The sequence below is a fragment of the Lutra lutra genome, chromosome 10, assembly GCF_902655055.1.
Source record: "Lutra lutra chromosome 10, mLutLut1.2, whole genome shotgun sequence".
Taxonomy (NCBI): domain Eukaryota; kingdom Metazoa; phylum Chordata; class Mammalia; order Carnivora; family Mustelidae; genus Lutra; species Lutra lutra.
This window is the reverse complement of record NC_062287.1, coordinates 59,723,776-59,741,326: the sequence shown is the minus strand read 5'-3', so window position 1 is coordinate 59,741,326 and position 17,551 is coordinate 59,723,776. Positions and strand designations below refer to the sequence as shown.

Sequence of the window (17,551 nt, the reverse complement as noted above, 5' to 3'; positions counted from 1 at the left end):
GCACCATACATTTCATAAACAAGATCCCATGAATTCTTCCTATCAGGGCATGGCATTCCCTAGAGACTTACTGATCATTGCTTACTTGCATCTAATATCTCCATTGCTCATTTTGTAAACCTGGTGAGTCCCAGCAAATTTGCATCTTTAGAAAGAGTACAGTGAACCAAGATCAAAAGGAAGGAGTGTTCCAGCGGCCTCAGTCTCATTATACAAACAGACCTGTAGAGGAAATGAAATCTGTGGATAAGGATGACCTTTTAAGACTTCTCCTTTCCTGGAATTTCTGTTAGGAACAAGAAAGATACCTGATTTTCCACCATAGAAGAAAGATACGTGGTTTTCCACCATAGATAGTAAGTCAGTACTTGGGATCATAAGCATAAAAGAAATATTCCTAAAATTATGTCTAGGAGCAGGCAGTTAATTAACTCTGCGTGTGTGTGTGTGTGTGTGTGTCTGTTTACCAGCCAGTATCTGAATTCTTTTGAGGTTTCCCTATGAAAATCATGTCTATCTCCCACGAGAACCATGGGTTTTTCCCAAAGTTCATAAACCTTATGTAGCTATTTTCTTCCACCACTTTATAAGGCATAAATCAATCTTTCTTTTGCACTATTATCTGCAGTATTTTTCTATCCTAAGTAGGATCTTAATGCAGATCACTTAGGAGAAATGCTATGCAATTAACATTTGATTCTGTGGATAGTAGCAAATGAATTATATGGGCTAGTTTTTAATTACACTGGGTTACTAATTATAGAATACTTGGGCAAGATCTTTTCTTTGATTTTTTCATGTGTTAACCTGTTTTTTCACTGTATCTATGTTTATGGTAGAGGAGACTGTTGTTTACCTGACTGCATGGGCAGAAACATATGAGAGAAACAGAAAAAGAAAAACGAAAAGAAAGAAAAGGGGAAAAGCCACAGAGAAACATATATTAATGTTGAGTAAGGTTGAGGCTGAACTGTTCATATTATATTAACTAAGAAAGACTGCAATACTTCAAATATTTAAATGCTGTGGAGATGGGCTGAAGATACTTTCACTTTAAATATAAATAGGAATTGAGGGCGCCTGGGTGGCTCAGTGGGTTAAGCCACTGCCTTCGGCTCAGGTCATGATCCCAGAGTCCTGGGATTGAGTCCCGCATCGGCCTCGCTGCTCAGCAGGAAGCCTGCTTCCCTTCCTCTCTCTCTGCCTGCCTCTCTGCCTACTTGTGATCTCTCTCTGTCAAATAAATAAATAAAATCTTTAAAAAATAAATAAATAAATAAATAAATAGGAATTGATATAGTTAATTATAATGGTGACAGTGTTGATGATGATGATTGTCAACACGACAGCATTGATGATATTCAATCAGAAAAAGAAAGCCTCTGCAAGAATAATTTTCAGCGTCCTCCTCTCTGTGCCTATGTGATAACACAAGGCGGGAATACAGGTGTTCCTGCGGATGAAGTGTGTTGACTCTTGATCTTCAATAAAGGAGAGAGGATACATAGGGAATGGATAGTAAATGTTGCAGTGATTGATTGGATATGAATTTGTTTGAGCAGAAAAATGTCTAAGAAGATGATTGCCTGAAAGTGGTACCCTTCAGAGTGGTCCATTCTTAAATAAATAAGTAATCAGAATGAACATCAGTACCCACATTATGAAAATGAAACATAGTAAATATGGTACTCAGGACATCAAAGTTAAAGACAGTGCAGGATTATACATTATCATACACATACACAGAAGATAAAAGGAGGAGATACTGTCTTGAAACAAATTCCAAATAAATATAATGAATGATCACCTTAATGAACTCAGCCAAATGAACATATGTTTAAAAGATATCTTACGTCACATTTGATTGAAAAAGTGCAATAATCATCTTCACATGACATCCTGGCTTAGAGATGTGAGAGGCAATCTCCATTAACTTATATAGTTTGTAAAACGGTATCATTCTCTTAATAAATAAAAATGTAAAGATTTCTTCACAAGGACAAATTCAGGATAACAATTGTATCAATCTGTGGATTAAGGAAGACTGATTAGTATTTTATTGGATTCATCAGTGTTTTTAAACATGACTTTTCTGGGATGCCTGGGTGGCTCATTGGGTTAAGCCTCTGCCTTCGGCTCAGGTCATGATCTCAGGGTCCTGGGATCGAGCCCCACATCAGGCTCTCTGCTCAGCAGGGAGCCTGCTTCCCCCTCCCCCCAGCCCACTCTGCCTGCTTCTCTGCCTACTAGTGATCTCTGTCTGTCAAATAAGTAAATAAAATCTTTTAAAAGAATCTTAAAAAAAAAAAAAAAAAACATGACTTTTCTACCTTACAGTCCTGGAGTTTTTTAGAGGAACATGGATCACATAGATCTTGTTGCTATCCCAAAGTGGCAGAGGGCTGATGTTGGCCCTTAACTATCAGAGACACTGTGGGTATAGCTAAATCCCTTCCCACACATCTTCCCCAAACTCTTGCCAGTACAGATTGTTGTAGTCTTACAAGTTTTCAGTGAATAAACTAACTAAAATCGGAGAGATGAGATTGGTTAAGAAGGATGTCATCTTATGTTTTGCACGAGGTTAATGTGCTGCCATTATTTTTCCAGAGTCCAAACTTGCAAGTCTTGCATGTGTACTTCTTCAGTTTAGTAATAAAAATACGTATTAAAAAAAAAATGAGTCATGTGGTTCCTTGACATCTGGATGATAAGTCTAGAATGAAACACAGCATCATTACATAATTGTTGGGACTGTGACAATGAGGAAAAAGGAACCCACACTTACAGTGGAGTTGGGAGGTTCTGAAAGGTGCTCTCATGTACCTGCCGCATGTTGTGTTTGCATTATCAGCAAGGAGAGGAAATTGTTTTGACAGGGGAGGACACTTTTCTCATAGGAATTTTATCTCCTACTCTTTTTTTTTTAATTTAAATTCAATTGGCCAACATATAGTACATCATTAGTTTCAGATGTAGTGTTCAATGATCAATTAGTTGTGTATAACACCCAGTGTTCATTCCAGCAAGTGCCCTCCTTAATACCCATCACCCAGTCACCCCATCCCCCACCCATCTCCATTTCCACAGCCCTCACTTTGTTTCCATGAGTCAAGAGTCTCTCGTGGTTTGTCCCCCTCTCTGATTTCTTCCTTCTCCTGCTTTTAAGAAAAAGAAAGACAATCCCTCCCTGTTTTAGCAGCAACACATTAACCACTGCCTGCAGCCAGTGGGAATCTGCCACAACCTCGAAATCTCTTTCTGCTCCATAAACTTTTGTACAAAGCAGTCCTCCCCAATGTCCTCCTAAAACTGAATAAAAGCTTACTTTCCCTTCGTCTTCTCAGACTTGCCTATGGTTTGACATCATTTGCTTGTCCCAATTTGTAAGTTCTGTGCTATTCCTAAATAAACTCATTTTGCTGCTAAAACAACTGGCCATTTTATTTTTAAGGTTGACATTACCCAGGTACAGTGAACACAGACTCCCCTGAAGTCAGCCCGTCTGTGTGGCATGTAAGTGTGCCTCCCATTAGTGTCCCATGTAGAACTGGAAAAAGGTAAGGAAGAGAGCCTTCAGGACTCCAACAAGGATCAACCCCGGACTCCTGTGCCTAATGGAATAGGCATTAAGTTAAAGCAGTGAACAAATATGACACATACAAAAATGAGCTTTAAAAGTAATGAGTAACATTGAAGTGGGACACAAAGGAGTTCTGCTGTGCATTGCCTTACCTGACCACGGGTTCTGTGGGAATGAGGATGAGCACCCATCTCACCTGAGGAGGCCTTCAGTTCTCTCACAGTCTTATAGTTTTTCCAATAAGCTTAGCTACAGGCAAGTTTTCGAACGTTGAAGGCTCCCATGGGCATGGAGGCAGATGGCCTCCCAGTGGTATCATAATGTCTGGGTATTATTCCCAGACACTACTGGGAATTGGATTCTAAGTCTTTACTCTTAACATCATAGTAATGAGAGAATCCAGGATGGGGGGGACAAAAGGGGTGAATCCTCCTCAACTATCTCTGGAGTCTGCTCCTCAGCAGGATTGAGTCTCAGATGTTTTGATTTTTTTTCAATATCATATGTATGCATTAGAGAAGGAAAGGTAGTGTCTAGTCCCTTTATTTTAAATAAAGCCTTTTTATACTGAATATAGTAGATCTCCACATCTGTCCTTCAGAATCTTAACAGTTCATAAAGAAGCCTTAAGGGGATTCAATCATGTCGATCATCCAGATGGTCTTAACATCTTAGTCTCTCAAGGCTTTGTCCTTGGAATAGCTCTTCGTGTTGAAATGGTGAATGGAAAGTCCATGCCAAGGTGGGGAGTTGTGTTAAGGAGCCTGTCATTGCCGAGGTCTAGCTGTGGGGTTAGCTGGGAGTCACCACCTCTTGATGACCTCCTTTAACACTCCATCCCTCCTGATGGGCTCTCCCATGCCCCCTCTTCTGCAATGTGCCCTGAGAAGTGAGCAGGAGTTTCAGTAGTATGGGTGGGGGGAGGGTTCATCTGCTGTCTACGTGCTTTGGAAGTACATGTCCCAGCAACAGCAGAGACTCATGCAAGAAAAAACACAGATTAAGATAACAATTGCCAAAATAAGTAACATATTTTTTCTCCAAGAGCCCCATGATCCAAACCACTGATGTATTAAGTTCCCTAGGCTGGGAGTCAGATAACTCAGTGTCCTCAAGTAATTTAATAAAGATGATTCACTAGCAGACTCATGAGATATGAACATGCAACATTCTCTTTGGATAATTTTACAGGGGAGCAGTGATAATATCCGAGTCCATGTTACTTTGGAGGACAGCTGTTCCCATTAGAAAATTTTAGTGTTCAGTAAAGGCAGGCTTTGCTGGCTATCATTTAATTTTGTCAAGTGAATTTAGTGGAGACTTCTACATGGGCTATATAGTCTCCTCCAGGCCCGAGGAGGGAACAAAGACAGTGGCCAAATGATTGTACCGGTGAAAAACACAATATGCACACCTGGCCTTGAGAGAAGGAGGTGTGCCCCTTTAGGAACCTAGCCAGGTATGCATACCATGCATGTGGGCTAGGGGAGACAGTACTGCCAGCTGGGAGAACGCCTCGGGGGTATGATATGCTAGACCAAGACCTCCATTATCTTTTCCTTTCTCTCAGATGTGGGTGTTCCATTGCTGGTAGAGGATGCTTTCATAGTTCTGGCCCATAGCAGGACAACAGGATCCAAGTAGAGACTGAGTAGTTCCCCCTCAAACAAGCTGTGAAGTAACTCACCTACCCTGGTGCGACTCCCCATGGCAAATTCCAGTAGGTAACACCTTTTCCAGGTGTGTTGACCTTGGTGCTCTTAGCAACATAGCACGTTAATCCACAATGAGTAGTGGAATGGTTGCTATCTCCTGCAATGTGCACAGCTTTATGATGTTGAGTGTCCTGGCAGGTGTCCCCAGTCTCACATAGTGGGCAACAGGCCCTACTGGTTGATTATTTGATTATTCAAATGTATGAAAACCTGGGACAGTACTTTAGCCCACCCAGCAAAGGTGGTTTTACTTGTTAATCATTTAATAAGCTGCTTTAATATTGCATTCTTCCTATCAGTCCTGTTGCTTGTGGATTATAGGGGAGGATGGAACCTCCATTCAATGTCATGTTCTTTCGCTTGGACTTGCATATGAAGACCTTTGAAATGTGACCCTTGATTATTGTGTATTTGGTGAGGGTGTCTAGACATAACACTCAGCTTTTAAATTCCCTGATGGTGACAACCCTGTTTGTGGCATGACAGGGAAAGCTTGGGGTAGGCCAGACAACGTGTTTACACAAACCAAGGCATATTTAGAACACTGACTCAGAGGAATGGGGCCAATATCATCAATTTCTTAATCCCTCACCAGCTGGGAGCTCTGGTGGATGGCCAGACTCCTTTGGCAGCTGCCTTGGGTGTTGCTCAGAAAACAGAGACTATACTGTTCCTGCATTAATCAAGTCACTATTCCCAGGGCAATCTGTCATCCTTGGCAAAAGGCCATCCCACCTGACACTATAATGCCTGCTTTTTCTTTGCAATCATCTGCTGAATCTACTGCAGGGTCAGTTGCTAGGGTGTGTGCCCAAGCTAGTGTAGCAGCTTCCTGATGGCCAGGGAATGTCAGTACCTTATGAGCTGGGAAATGGAAAACAGGAAGGACTGCTTCAGATTCTTGCAGGTGAACCCAAATGTCTTTCCATATATCCCAACCACACAAGGGCTTATTCTTGATCATCCATCTTCCTGCTTCCCATTCTCCAAGGTGTGGGGTTAGTCTTTTTAAGTCCAACTGATTTTTCAGAAGTCTAGGGTAATTACTATTATAAATTTTCCTGTATTAAAGTGGATGGAGTGGGGCACATTGTCTTTTTCACTCTCATGACATCCTCCCCTTTATTCTGTTCACTTTCCCCCGATGCCACCTCTATTTGTCCAAATTGGACTGTGATACAAGACCTCAAACTTTAATCCATGGCAGCCTGTACCACCTTCTCTTTGCCAAATGACACGCTAAGTTCTCCAACTTATTCTGCTCTCCCACCTTTGTCTGTAGCCCCAAAGCTTGCAGGGTAGTAGACACCTGTATGTCCTTCTCTAAACTAAGATATTTCTCCAACTTTTTAGCTCAAGTTTTAGCCTCTAGCTGGGCATTGGTGGCCACCAGTTTGTCCACAGGGGATGCCTCCCCACAGTGGCCACCATGTGCTTCCCTTCTTTGCCACAGTGCAGTACACGTAGTTTCTCAAACAAAGGTGTTAGACCAGCTGTTGTTTTCTGGGGTCCCATACTACTGTGTGGTCCACAAATATGTGATATACGGGCCATACCTCCCCACACAAAGTTTGATGGCCAACTCCATATTCTCCTGCCAACACCTCTTCTCCAGAACGCATTTCCTCTATCTCCTGGCTGGCTCATCAACTGTTAGTTCACAAGCTGGACTAAACATAAATGGCATGATATAACTATAGAAAGAGGTAGGCTACACAAGACAAACAGGTGACTGGTTTAATAAGCAAGGGAGCTTATTCATGAGGCTTTTATTGGGTGGTCGCAAGATGAGTGAGTAGCTCTCTTCACCTGTGCACGGGAATCTTACAAGTTTATGTAGAGGCCTTCATGGGTTTTGGTCATATATAGCATCCAGGTGGTATCAGAAACACACTGCTCTCCCAAGACTGAGTCCTTGGAACAAGTCCTAGTCCAGGGATGGTGAGTGGAATGTATATTCCAAAACAGTGGAGTGAATGAGGAGCCCGATTGCCTGGGCCTAGCTCATGAGTCGAACACTGGCCAAATCCTCATAATGACCTCCTCCAAAAACATGAACACAACATTGATGACAAAATAATTATATATATTATTTTCCTCGAACTACATCTTCCAGAATTCTTGTATATATTTCATGATTTTTTTCAATAAATGTCATGTGTGGTTTATCTATCAAAAATAGTGCTGCTGTCAGCACCTGGGTGGCTCAGTCGGTGCAGCATCAGATTCTTGATCTCGATTCAGGTTGATCTCAGAGTTGTGATTTTGAGTACTGCATTGGTGTTTATGCTGGGTATGGAGCCTAATTTAAATATATATATAGAGAGAGAGATTCAACAATAGGACTTAAACCCTCTTTGCAGGGTAGTGTTCAGAGCAGTAGCTGTGCGTAGTTTTAGCTTTCTTTTTTATTTATTTCTTTTATATTCCCATCACATCTCAATAAAGAATTGATCTTCACATTTTTTTCCCTGATCAGTGTAACAATAAAAATAAGACACAGGGGCACCTGGGTGGCTCAGCGGGTTAAGCCTCTGCCTTTGGCTCGGGTCATGATCTCAGGGTCCTGGGATCGAGGCCCACATCGGGCTCTCTGCTCAGCAGGGATCCTGCTTCTCCCTCTCTCTCTCTCTGCCTGCCTCTCTGCCTTCTTGTAATCTCTGTCTTTAAAAAAAAACAAACAAACAAAAAAAAAAACAAGACACATATCTGGGAACTAGAAAATGGTTAAGTGAATAATAGAACATGAAATTCAATATGTATTTTGTGACCATTAAAATTATAATTATGAATACTGTAACATTAAAAGTATGTCTTTACTGCATATTTTTTCTCATAGGATATTAGGAATTACGTATGTGTAATCAAGGCAAAAATCAATATGTAAAGTCAATGTGATTGTAAATTTGAAAAATTTAGTGCAAGAAGCACATCTGTAAACTATTTTTGACCAACCAGTATGCCTTCACTGAAAATAGTTTCAGAGTGAGACAAATTCCATTAAAGAAATTATTCTTTTTGTTCCCTTTTCTCAAATCTTTAATAAAAATGTTGGGAAATTACCTCTGAGGACTTGACACTATCTCTGTTCAAGATTCTGCTCCAGCATAAGTTGGGATCCACAGGGAATGCCTGCACCCCTGGGCCACTTTCCTGGCTCCTATGAGGCGGTGGTTCCAGATCTATTATATAGTTGAGGTGAGCCGAAAAGGCAGAAGATTATAAAAAGGCCAGGAACTTTGGATGATTCAGGACAGGTAATATCAAAATAACACAAAACCTCAAATCTCCATCACCAATAGCATGGAGAATGAGGCCCAGAGGACTTCATAAAGGTGAAAGGGGTATGAAAGCAGAATGGCATTGGAAGATTCAAATGTGCCCTCAGGCAGTAAGAGTGAGGAAATTATGAGATGATGATTAGTATCTTCTATGAAGGAACTTCCTTATCAAATTAACAAGAGGTCATAAAATCATTTTTATTATGCTTTTCTCTTTCATTCTATCAATCCTATCAATTCTGATTTGACTGTGATGTTTCTTGTATCACAATTTTCCTTCTCTCCAGTAGCTTTACACTATTTCCATCTGATCTTTTCTCCAGGAAAGGCAGGCAACCCAGCTGAGGTTTTCCAAGGATAACTAATGGCAGTGAGAACAGGGAACCAAAAAGTAGCAGCTCTTTGACCTCCTATTTAGTCAAATCCTAAGACAAAACGGGTGTACACCAGACGCAAGGACCACCCAGGTTTTCTAATCAAGGATCTGAGAATGAAGAGTTCTAGGCTGTGATACAGAAGGAAGCACTTGGAAAGAGAGGGGTTGTAAGATTATTCTCTTTTTCCAATTCTGCATGCTCAGGAAGGCTAACTGCATTTGTCCTGTCTGCTGAAGAGAGAAGCAGGAGCTTTGAGACTTACCAAAGAAAAATCAGTTCCTGTAGCTTCAAGGGGACACAGAGAAAATAATTCCATGCAGGTATTGTGCCACTTGGCTTCTGGGGAAATAGACAATATGACAATGTCCCAAACAGGATCCAGGCTGCCCCCCTCCTTCATGTTCTTACTCCTTACTGCAGAATACATCAAGGGTTCTGAATTGTTCATTCAGGACCCAGTCACTAAGTCTCCAGAAGAAAGTAAACACCAAAAAATGGTGATTACAATGGCTGATGCCTATGGAAAGAAAATTTGCACAGAAGAATATTCTTTCAGTAATGGGTCTTCTGCATGGGCCACCTGATTCCCTAGAGTGAAACATATGTGGAATTTCACACTCGATACTTCAATTGCTGTTCAGTGTTTCTAAATTTGCTTAATTTTTCTCTGTAGCTTTTCTTAAATTTGGAAGACTCTTATCAGATTTTCCTCTCTTTTAAATCATATACTCTTAATATTTTATTGTTCTGCCAGATCACCCTTTGTTTTTATTTTCATTATTTCCTTGCTCCTATTTTCTAGAGGTTATTGTTGCTGTTATTTTAAATTTCTTAATTCAATGTTAATTTATTTTTCTTATAACATTTATATAATAAAGCCGACAAACTCTATGAATTTACTGCAAACCCACAATTAGCATTATGCCATGCATATGACAATGTTCTCATACTTTACATTTTTACAGGGATGTGTTGTTTTGAACTTGATTTTCTTTCATTGAAAAGCCAATCTGAAAAGCAAATTTAATTGCACAATGATGGGTGTGCTTTACTTGTCCTTTACATACTACTATCTCATTCCTAAACTGTTTTATTTGCTGAAATAAAGCGACTATGCAAAAGAAATATTGAAATAAACTATTTATTAGGCCAATTCCCAATTCCATGTCACTCTTCTACCTCTCATTCCTTAGAAGAAGAACCTAGGTTATATGAAATTAATATTATTTATTAATACATACTAATTAGATGTAGCATAATGGATAATCTAGTGAAATTTAGGAAAGAATCTCGTGTTCTTTTCATTCTACAGTTTCATTGTCATATAAATCTATTTAAGGAACAGATCTGGACAAGTGAATTCTAAATGAAGTGAGGCAATTACAGTTAGAGTTCTGCTATGATAATTCCCATGTAATAGCAATTTCCCTAGAAAGCCCCTCCCAGGATATATGGAAAACAATGCCATACTTCTAAATAGATCAAGGAAGTCAAAAGAAACATTAGAAAGTCATTTGAAGCAAATGAAAATGAAAATGAAACTTGTTAGAATTAGTGAGAAATCACTAATGCATTACCTTTTTTTCTTCAAAAAGGAAAAATAATGCTTGTCTGTTATACAACTTTTTTTTTTTAAATAAGGATTGTTATAAAGAAGCAATATTTTGCTACTGTCTCCTTGGGTGTACAATTCCCAAATTCTGCTAACAGATTGGTTTTTAATATTTTGGACTTTTCTCTCTGCCGCAGTATATACAAAGGATATTATTTAGGCAACCATATTAGGTATAATACAGAAATTTTCTTTTGCCAATTAACAGTGTATCATCGTGGCTTCACGAGTGACGTTGATAGCACAAGGAGGCAGAGATAAAAGCTTATGTCTCAACTACTCCATCTTCACCCACATACAAACCAAAGGACATTCTTTGATCTCTCAGTAGAGGCACTGATGTCTTCTGATTGTGAACTTGATTTGAGGTATAATTTTATCCTTATTTTAAAGGTCCAGAATGCTTCAGAACCAAGATTAAGCATCATAACCATGAATCCTCTGACTCATACAAGTGGAATAAATCTCCCAGTTTATTCACATAACTTTTATTGCAGTAATCACTAGGGAATGTAATCATTGGTTTGCATCAGTTTTTCCACTATTAGAATGTTAAATTCTCAGGTTATGGATTGCATCCTATTTATCATTGTCTCCTTAGGGTATAAAATATTTCCAAATATTTTATATAAATTAACAAATGAAAACATCAGTACATGAATGGACAAATGAACATGAAAGAGTCTACACCATCCTACAACTGAATTCAGCCAGGAGTTTCCATCATGTCAAATAATATGAATTTCCATCCCAGTACTTTTCTTCTCCTTGGCATTCCAGGAATGGAGGCCTTCCACACTTGGCTGTCAGTGCCCTTCTGCCTTGTCTACTTGAGTGCTCTCATGGGTAATTTTGCTATTCTATTTATTATCAGAGCAGATTCCAACTGCACAAGCCCATGTTCTTCTTCCTCTGTATGCTCTCTGTGGCTGACTTGATCATCTCCACTACTGCTGTGCCCAAAATCCTCAGCATTTTTTGGTTCCATGGCAGGGTGATCTATTTTGAAGTCTGCCTTGTACAAGTGTTTCTCATTCATTCACTGTGCAGCATGGCATCAGGTTTTATCTTGGTCATGGCCTTTGACAGGTATGTGGCAATCTGCGATCCTCTGAGACATTCTACTATCCTGACACATAGAGTCATCAAGAACTTGGGGCTGGCTATTGTCTTCCGTGGGGTTTTGCTCTTCAGCCCTCAACCCTTCATGCTTTGGTGGCTTCCTTACTGTAGAACTAATATCATCCCTCACACTTACTGTGAATTTATGGCTCTGATCAAGCTTGCTTGTGCAGAAACCAGGATCTGCAGAATCTACAGTCTGACTGCTGCCTTCCTCACTGGAGGTTTAGATTTCCTACTGATCCTATGTTCCTATGTTATCATCCTTTACATGGTTTTCCATCTTCCATCCAAGGCTGCACGACTCAAGACCTTGGGCACTTGTGGATCCCATGTATGTGTGATTTTAATGGCCTACACTCCTGCTTTTTTCACTTTCCTTACTCACAGGTTTGGTCAACATGTGGCTCCTCATATTCACATCTTTGTGGCTAACATCCACCTCCTTGTTCCACCCATGGTGAACCCAATGATCTATGGCATTAGAACCAAGAGGATCAGAGATCGATTCCTTCAAGCTTTTACATTTCACAAATTCTGAAACAAGAACCTCTTCAACTATTCTTTCACTAAGTTGTTGACTTATAGAGGAAAAAAAAAAGACATTAACTCTCCTTCTAAAAGCCCAATCCCTATATCTTCTATTTTTAATATTTAAAGTATTAATTATCATTGACTGGATTTTCTTCTTCAGAGAATTTCTTGGGAAATGGCAGATTTAGGTTATTTATTCTTAACATATTTGCCTGATGATCCAATATCTCCACTACTATGTGCTCTTATCTGCCATGTTTGCTCCACAGGACTATCCTATTGTTCAGTCTTATCAGCTTTTTTTTTTTTTAAGATTTTTATTTATTTATTTGACAGAGAGATATCACAAGTAGATGGAGAGGCAGGCAGAGAGAGAGAGAGAGGGAAGCAGGCTCCCTGCTGAGCAGAGAGCCCGATGCAGGACTCGATCCCAGGACCCTGAGATCATGACCTGAGCCGAAGGCAGCGGCTTTAACCCACTGAGCCACCCAGGCGCCCAAGTCTTATCAGCTTTATCAGAGATGTTTTACTGACTCATATCTCTGACTTTTCCTGTGTTGTTGCACATTTGTAGGTCTTCACTAACAGGAATGTTTACATCTCCTGAATGATAAGACTGAAGGCATTTTACATCTGTAAAATTGGAAATTGGCCTGGTTTTAGCAAAATTTCTGGATGGATGGATGAAGAAATTGTCAGGATATGCTGTGTAGAGAGTTCTTCTTGGAATTTTTTTTCACGTAGTCTTATTCTATTCTGTATACCTATAATTCTTTTAAAGTTTTTAAATTAAATTGCTTCCCACAAACACTCTTCTAGAAGAACTGATGATATCAAAAATTGTCCTACCATTTTTCTTTTATCTGTTTCCTCACTGTGGTTCAGGTTGACTCCATTGATTCTTTGAAAATATCTGTAGTTGTCTGTCCATTCTTTGAAGGTCTTGCATATTCTAATACCATCTACTCCCAATCTATATTATAAATAGGGGAATATTCTGTTCTGGTATTTTCTTATAATTTATCTTTCTAGCTACTCTTAACTGTGATATGTCTTTTTTTTTCTTTTTAAGAAGTTCAATGACTCATATTTATATGGAATGTTGTGTAGGATAATCAGTATTATATGTAATACAAAGATTTAGGCTTCTTTAAGATCTATTGTTAAAACAGTTTTGTCATTATCCCATATTAGTATATGTTAGCAATTTCTGCTGCAGCTAGAATACGTCTCTCCATGTATATTTATTCAGGATCATGTCAGTTTTTACCTTGAAATTTTTATTTCTTCTTTCTGGACATGTGGGTTATCAGGTGCCAGGTATAACATGACCACTTTTTTGCTGACTGCTGTATGATTTCACACTTTCTCCCTTCAAAATAAAGTGCTACCTGTGTGTTCATTTTTCTGGTAGTCTAAATTTCTTTTATTATCCTCTATTACACATTGCCTTAAATAAGATATATATATTTGCATATAAACAATTCTAAGAGAGGCAATAAAAGGTAATGTTTGAGACAACTGCTCAGGTTTGAATCTCCAAACAACCACTTACAAACTATGTTGTAACTTATCAGGATATGGTAGCTTTCTGCCTCAGTTTCTTGAATGATGAAATGGAGACATTGACAGGAGTTATTTCAGAAAATAATCTTGACACTTTAAAAAATTTTTCCTACATGTAATTAGGCTCCACTGGAATTAATTTATCAGGATCTTGAAAAGTCAGAGCCTGGAAGTAAAAATTGTTCAGCAACTGTGTTTAAATTGGAATCAGGGAAACAGGAAATAACTTCACTGTTTCGGGGTATATTTTTATTAATTCTGCTGAAAAATGATGAAAATTTGCCAGTGAACATAGAAAAGAAGAAGATTCAAGAAAGAAGAAAGGAGTCCAGTTAGAAATCCAGACTGGGGCACCTTGGTGGCTCAGTTGGTTAAGCAGCTGCCTTCAGCTCAGGTCATGAACTCAGCATCCTGGGATCAAGTTCAACATCCCTGCACATTCCCTCTCCCTCTACTGCTTCTCCTGCTGGTGCTCTCTCTCTCTCTCGCTCTCTTTGTCAAATAAATAAAGTCTTTTTTAAAAAAGCTAAGATAATATTCTCAGAATCATTTTCATATTCAGATTTATACTGAATGTACACAGATATACTTAAGACAAAAGTGATGACTTTGGCTCATGATCCCACTGTCATAGGTAAAGGTTTTTGCGTGTTTATTTTATTTTATTTTTTTTAATTTTTGTTTTCTGGATCTGTGTGTGTGAATACTAGTTAATATTGAAGAAGTGTCTTCAATTATTTCTAGATCAATCACAACACATTCTGGTAGTCAGGATGCTAGGCCACTAAACACATAATAGGTCAGCCAGCTGCTTAATTAAAAAAGATTCACACAATGAATGTATGTTAGAATTCTACTATGGCCCAGTAAGTGCTGAACATGCAGTAACAAACAAGGATGATATGAAGTATATGGGCTCTTTGCTTCATATAATGTCCACCTAATGGAGAGAGGGCATTTGAGAAATTGCATAAAATAAATTATTTAACACATAAATTCAGTAAAGATTTTCACATTTTGAAAATGTATAAAAATGTATGAGGTGGTCTGTGGGAACAAAAGATAGATGTCTAAAAGGATAAAGCATTCATCTCATGTCCCAGGTCTTATTGTGACCATACAAGTAAAAGAGATAACTTGATTATGTGAGTGAAGTAACAGACTTCTAGTTGTAGCAGGAATGACAGCTTTACTGTTCGTAAGTCAGGAATTGTGCCTTACTGGCACAAAACAGTATCGTGCACCTTGCTATAAAATAACATTAGACATGCAAGCAAACAACTGACTCAGCTGCTTAACTGGGAAAGAGGACACAGGCACAGTTTCCCTCACCATGACTGAATTACTACTCATATCTAAGGACCCAAGTCCAGAAAAATGATTATGAAAGTTGAAGTGAAGGTAAATTTGTGCTGGGAGAAAGACTTACCTTCTCCACTTATGGACTATAAAATGGTCCTAGACATATCTGAGATAATGTGAATGATAATGTCATTGGTATGGATGATGGTTCCTGGCTAAACTAACTCATTCCTCTTGGCTGGCATTAGGAAGGTATACCTGCAAGCCCATATACCAAAGGGCAACAGGTTTTAGCATTTATCAATAAGGAATATGTGTGAGGGTCCCTGCCATGAGATAGGACAAACGCTAAAGCTACATACCAGACCACAATGCTAGACAGAGCTATAGGATATGAAACTGTGCACTCAGTGCTGCAGTGACTCCAAATGCCTCAACAGCAGATCTGTGGGTTGGCTTTTACTCCACTAGAACTCCAACTCATGGAGAAATACCTAGAAACTTCTACATCTCTCCCTGAGGGATGGAGTTTTTGTAGAACAGCCAGATTTCAAGGGCAGATGCAGAAGTGGCAGTGCCAGTTTGACCTGGTGATGTTCTACGGACAACAGTGTTTATATCAGCGTCACTACTGTACAGCTGGACAAAAACCTTTTAGTTGTGACTGTTATACTAGAATATTCTATCCTAGAGCTTAGCCAATATTCTCTGCTATCATATAGCAGGTGATATACCATATCACATTGGGAATGCAGACATACAGAACTCCTCAAAATGAGAGGTCTTCAGTTGGTTTATTTAAAGTTCAAGTTAGGAAACTATGAATGACAGTTTCTTACTTTTATTGGAATTGACTGTGCATTAAGATAAAATGTCAATAATGGTGGGATACAACAAAAGCAGTGGTTGAAAAGAAATCCCAACCTTATAATGTAAATATTCCAAAGGACAAATTTTGAAAATCAGTAAGCTTTCTTATAAAAAATTAAAAGAATTGTAAATTAAACAAAAAGGAAGACATTGATAAAGATAAAATTATAATTTAGATGAATGGCAGTCTTAACCTGAACAGATTTTATTTCATCCTAGCTATAGTTTGTGAAATAAATGCCTTTTAATAAGTGTCTTTAAGTTTGGGCATGTTGAAGTAAAGCCCCTAATAATGAACACAGCTGCTTAATTGGGAAAGATGATGCAGGCACAGTTCTCTACCTAGAGGTAGAGACAGAGTTCAACTTGTCTCTACCCCTAGGAAATAAAAATATTCTCTTCAAGAACATAATCATTTAATAGTTTACTGCTGGGATTGATGATTCAGAAAAAAAATCTGTGCCACACGTTTACGGATTACCTTGTTTTTTACACCATAAACAATAGGATTGAGTGCAGGTGGTACAAGGAGGTAGATAGTAGACAGAAGAATGTGGGTAGGGGGAGCAACATGTCCAAAACGGTGGCTAAAGAAGGAGAAGAAGGCAAGAATATAAAATTCAAGGAAAACAAAAATGTGAGCTGTACATGTATTAAATGCTCTGAGCCGTGCCTCCTTTTGGTGTAGACGAAAAACAGCTTGGAAAATAAGGATATAGGAAATGAGGATAAAAATCATGTCAAATCCTAATATGGTAAAACCTACAAGGAGACCACATGTTTTATTGACTCGGATGTCTTCTGCAGCTAACTTGACCACAGCCATGTGCTCACAGTAAGAGTGGGCAATTACAATGGAATGGAAATGGTGTAGTCTTTTGATTAAAACTGGTAAAATGCCAACAAGCACCATTCCCCGAATTGCCACAACCAGCACCATAGTAACCAGGATGAAAGGTGTGAGGATGGATGTGTGTCTCAGTGGATCACAGATGGCAACATAGCGGTCAAAGGCCATCACCAACAGGATGCCAGATTCCATGCCCTGCAAGGCATGGATGAAGAAAAGCTGGGCTAAGCAAGCATCAAAAGTCATGGAGCAAGACCCAAACCAGAAGATGGCCAACATCTTGGGAGCAATGGCTATACAGAGTCCTATATCGGTGGCTGCCAACACTGCCAGGAAGATGTACATGGGTTGATGCAGACTGTGTTCTGCAGGGATGATGATCAGTAAAATGGTATTTCCCAGAAGAGCCACCACGCATATTACAAAGAAAGCAAACCCAATCCAAAATTGCACATGCTCTAGTCCAGGGATCCCAATTAGCATTACTGTTGTGGGGTCAAGATATGACATGTTAATGGATGCCATGGAAGTTAGTGATCTCTCTTTTCACCATTAATTCTCATTCCTGTAGAAAGAGAATGGAAGTGGCAAGTGAAAATACACAGATCCTACTATCACTCAGACATATAGAGCCTTAAGAAATAAGTTAAGTACTTTGGATGACAGTTTGGCCAGATTATTCAGAGGTTTAATGCTACATGCCAACACAGCAATAGCAAGCAATCCTACAAAACCTTCA

At 39.1% G+C, this 17,551-nt stretch overlaps 1 protein-coding gene and 1 pseudogene across 1 annotated transcript; one reads left to right on the top strand and one right to left on the bottom strand.

Annotated features, from left to right (window-relative positions):
- The first annotated feature begins 11,293 nt into the window (after positions 1-11,293).
- On the top strand, positions 11,294-12,231 carry LOC125079737 (olfactory receptor 52D1-like; annotated as a pseudogene).
- A 4,155-nt stretch (positions 12,232-16,386) lies between these two features.
- LOC125079399 (olfactory receptor 52A1-like) lies at positions 16,387-17,337 on the bottom strand. The gene has a single exon (XM_047692973.1). The coding sequence runs from the start codon at positions 17,335-17,337 to the stop codon at positions 16,387-16,389; it is 951 nt and encodes a 316-aa protein (XP_047548929.1).
- Positions 17,338-17,551: the final 214 nt, after the last annotated feature.

Bases quoted from the DNA above. Each gene is read 5' to 3' on its own strand.
- LOC125079399 (XM_047692973.1), bottom strand. From the start codon at position 17,337: ATGGCATCCATTAACATGTCATATCTTGACCCCACAACAGTAATGCTA.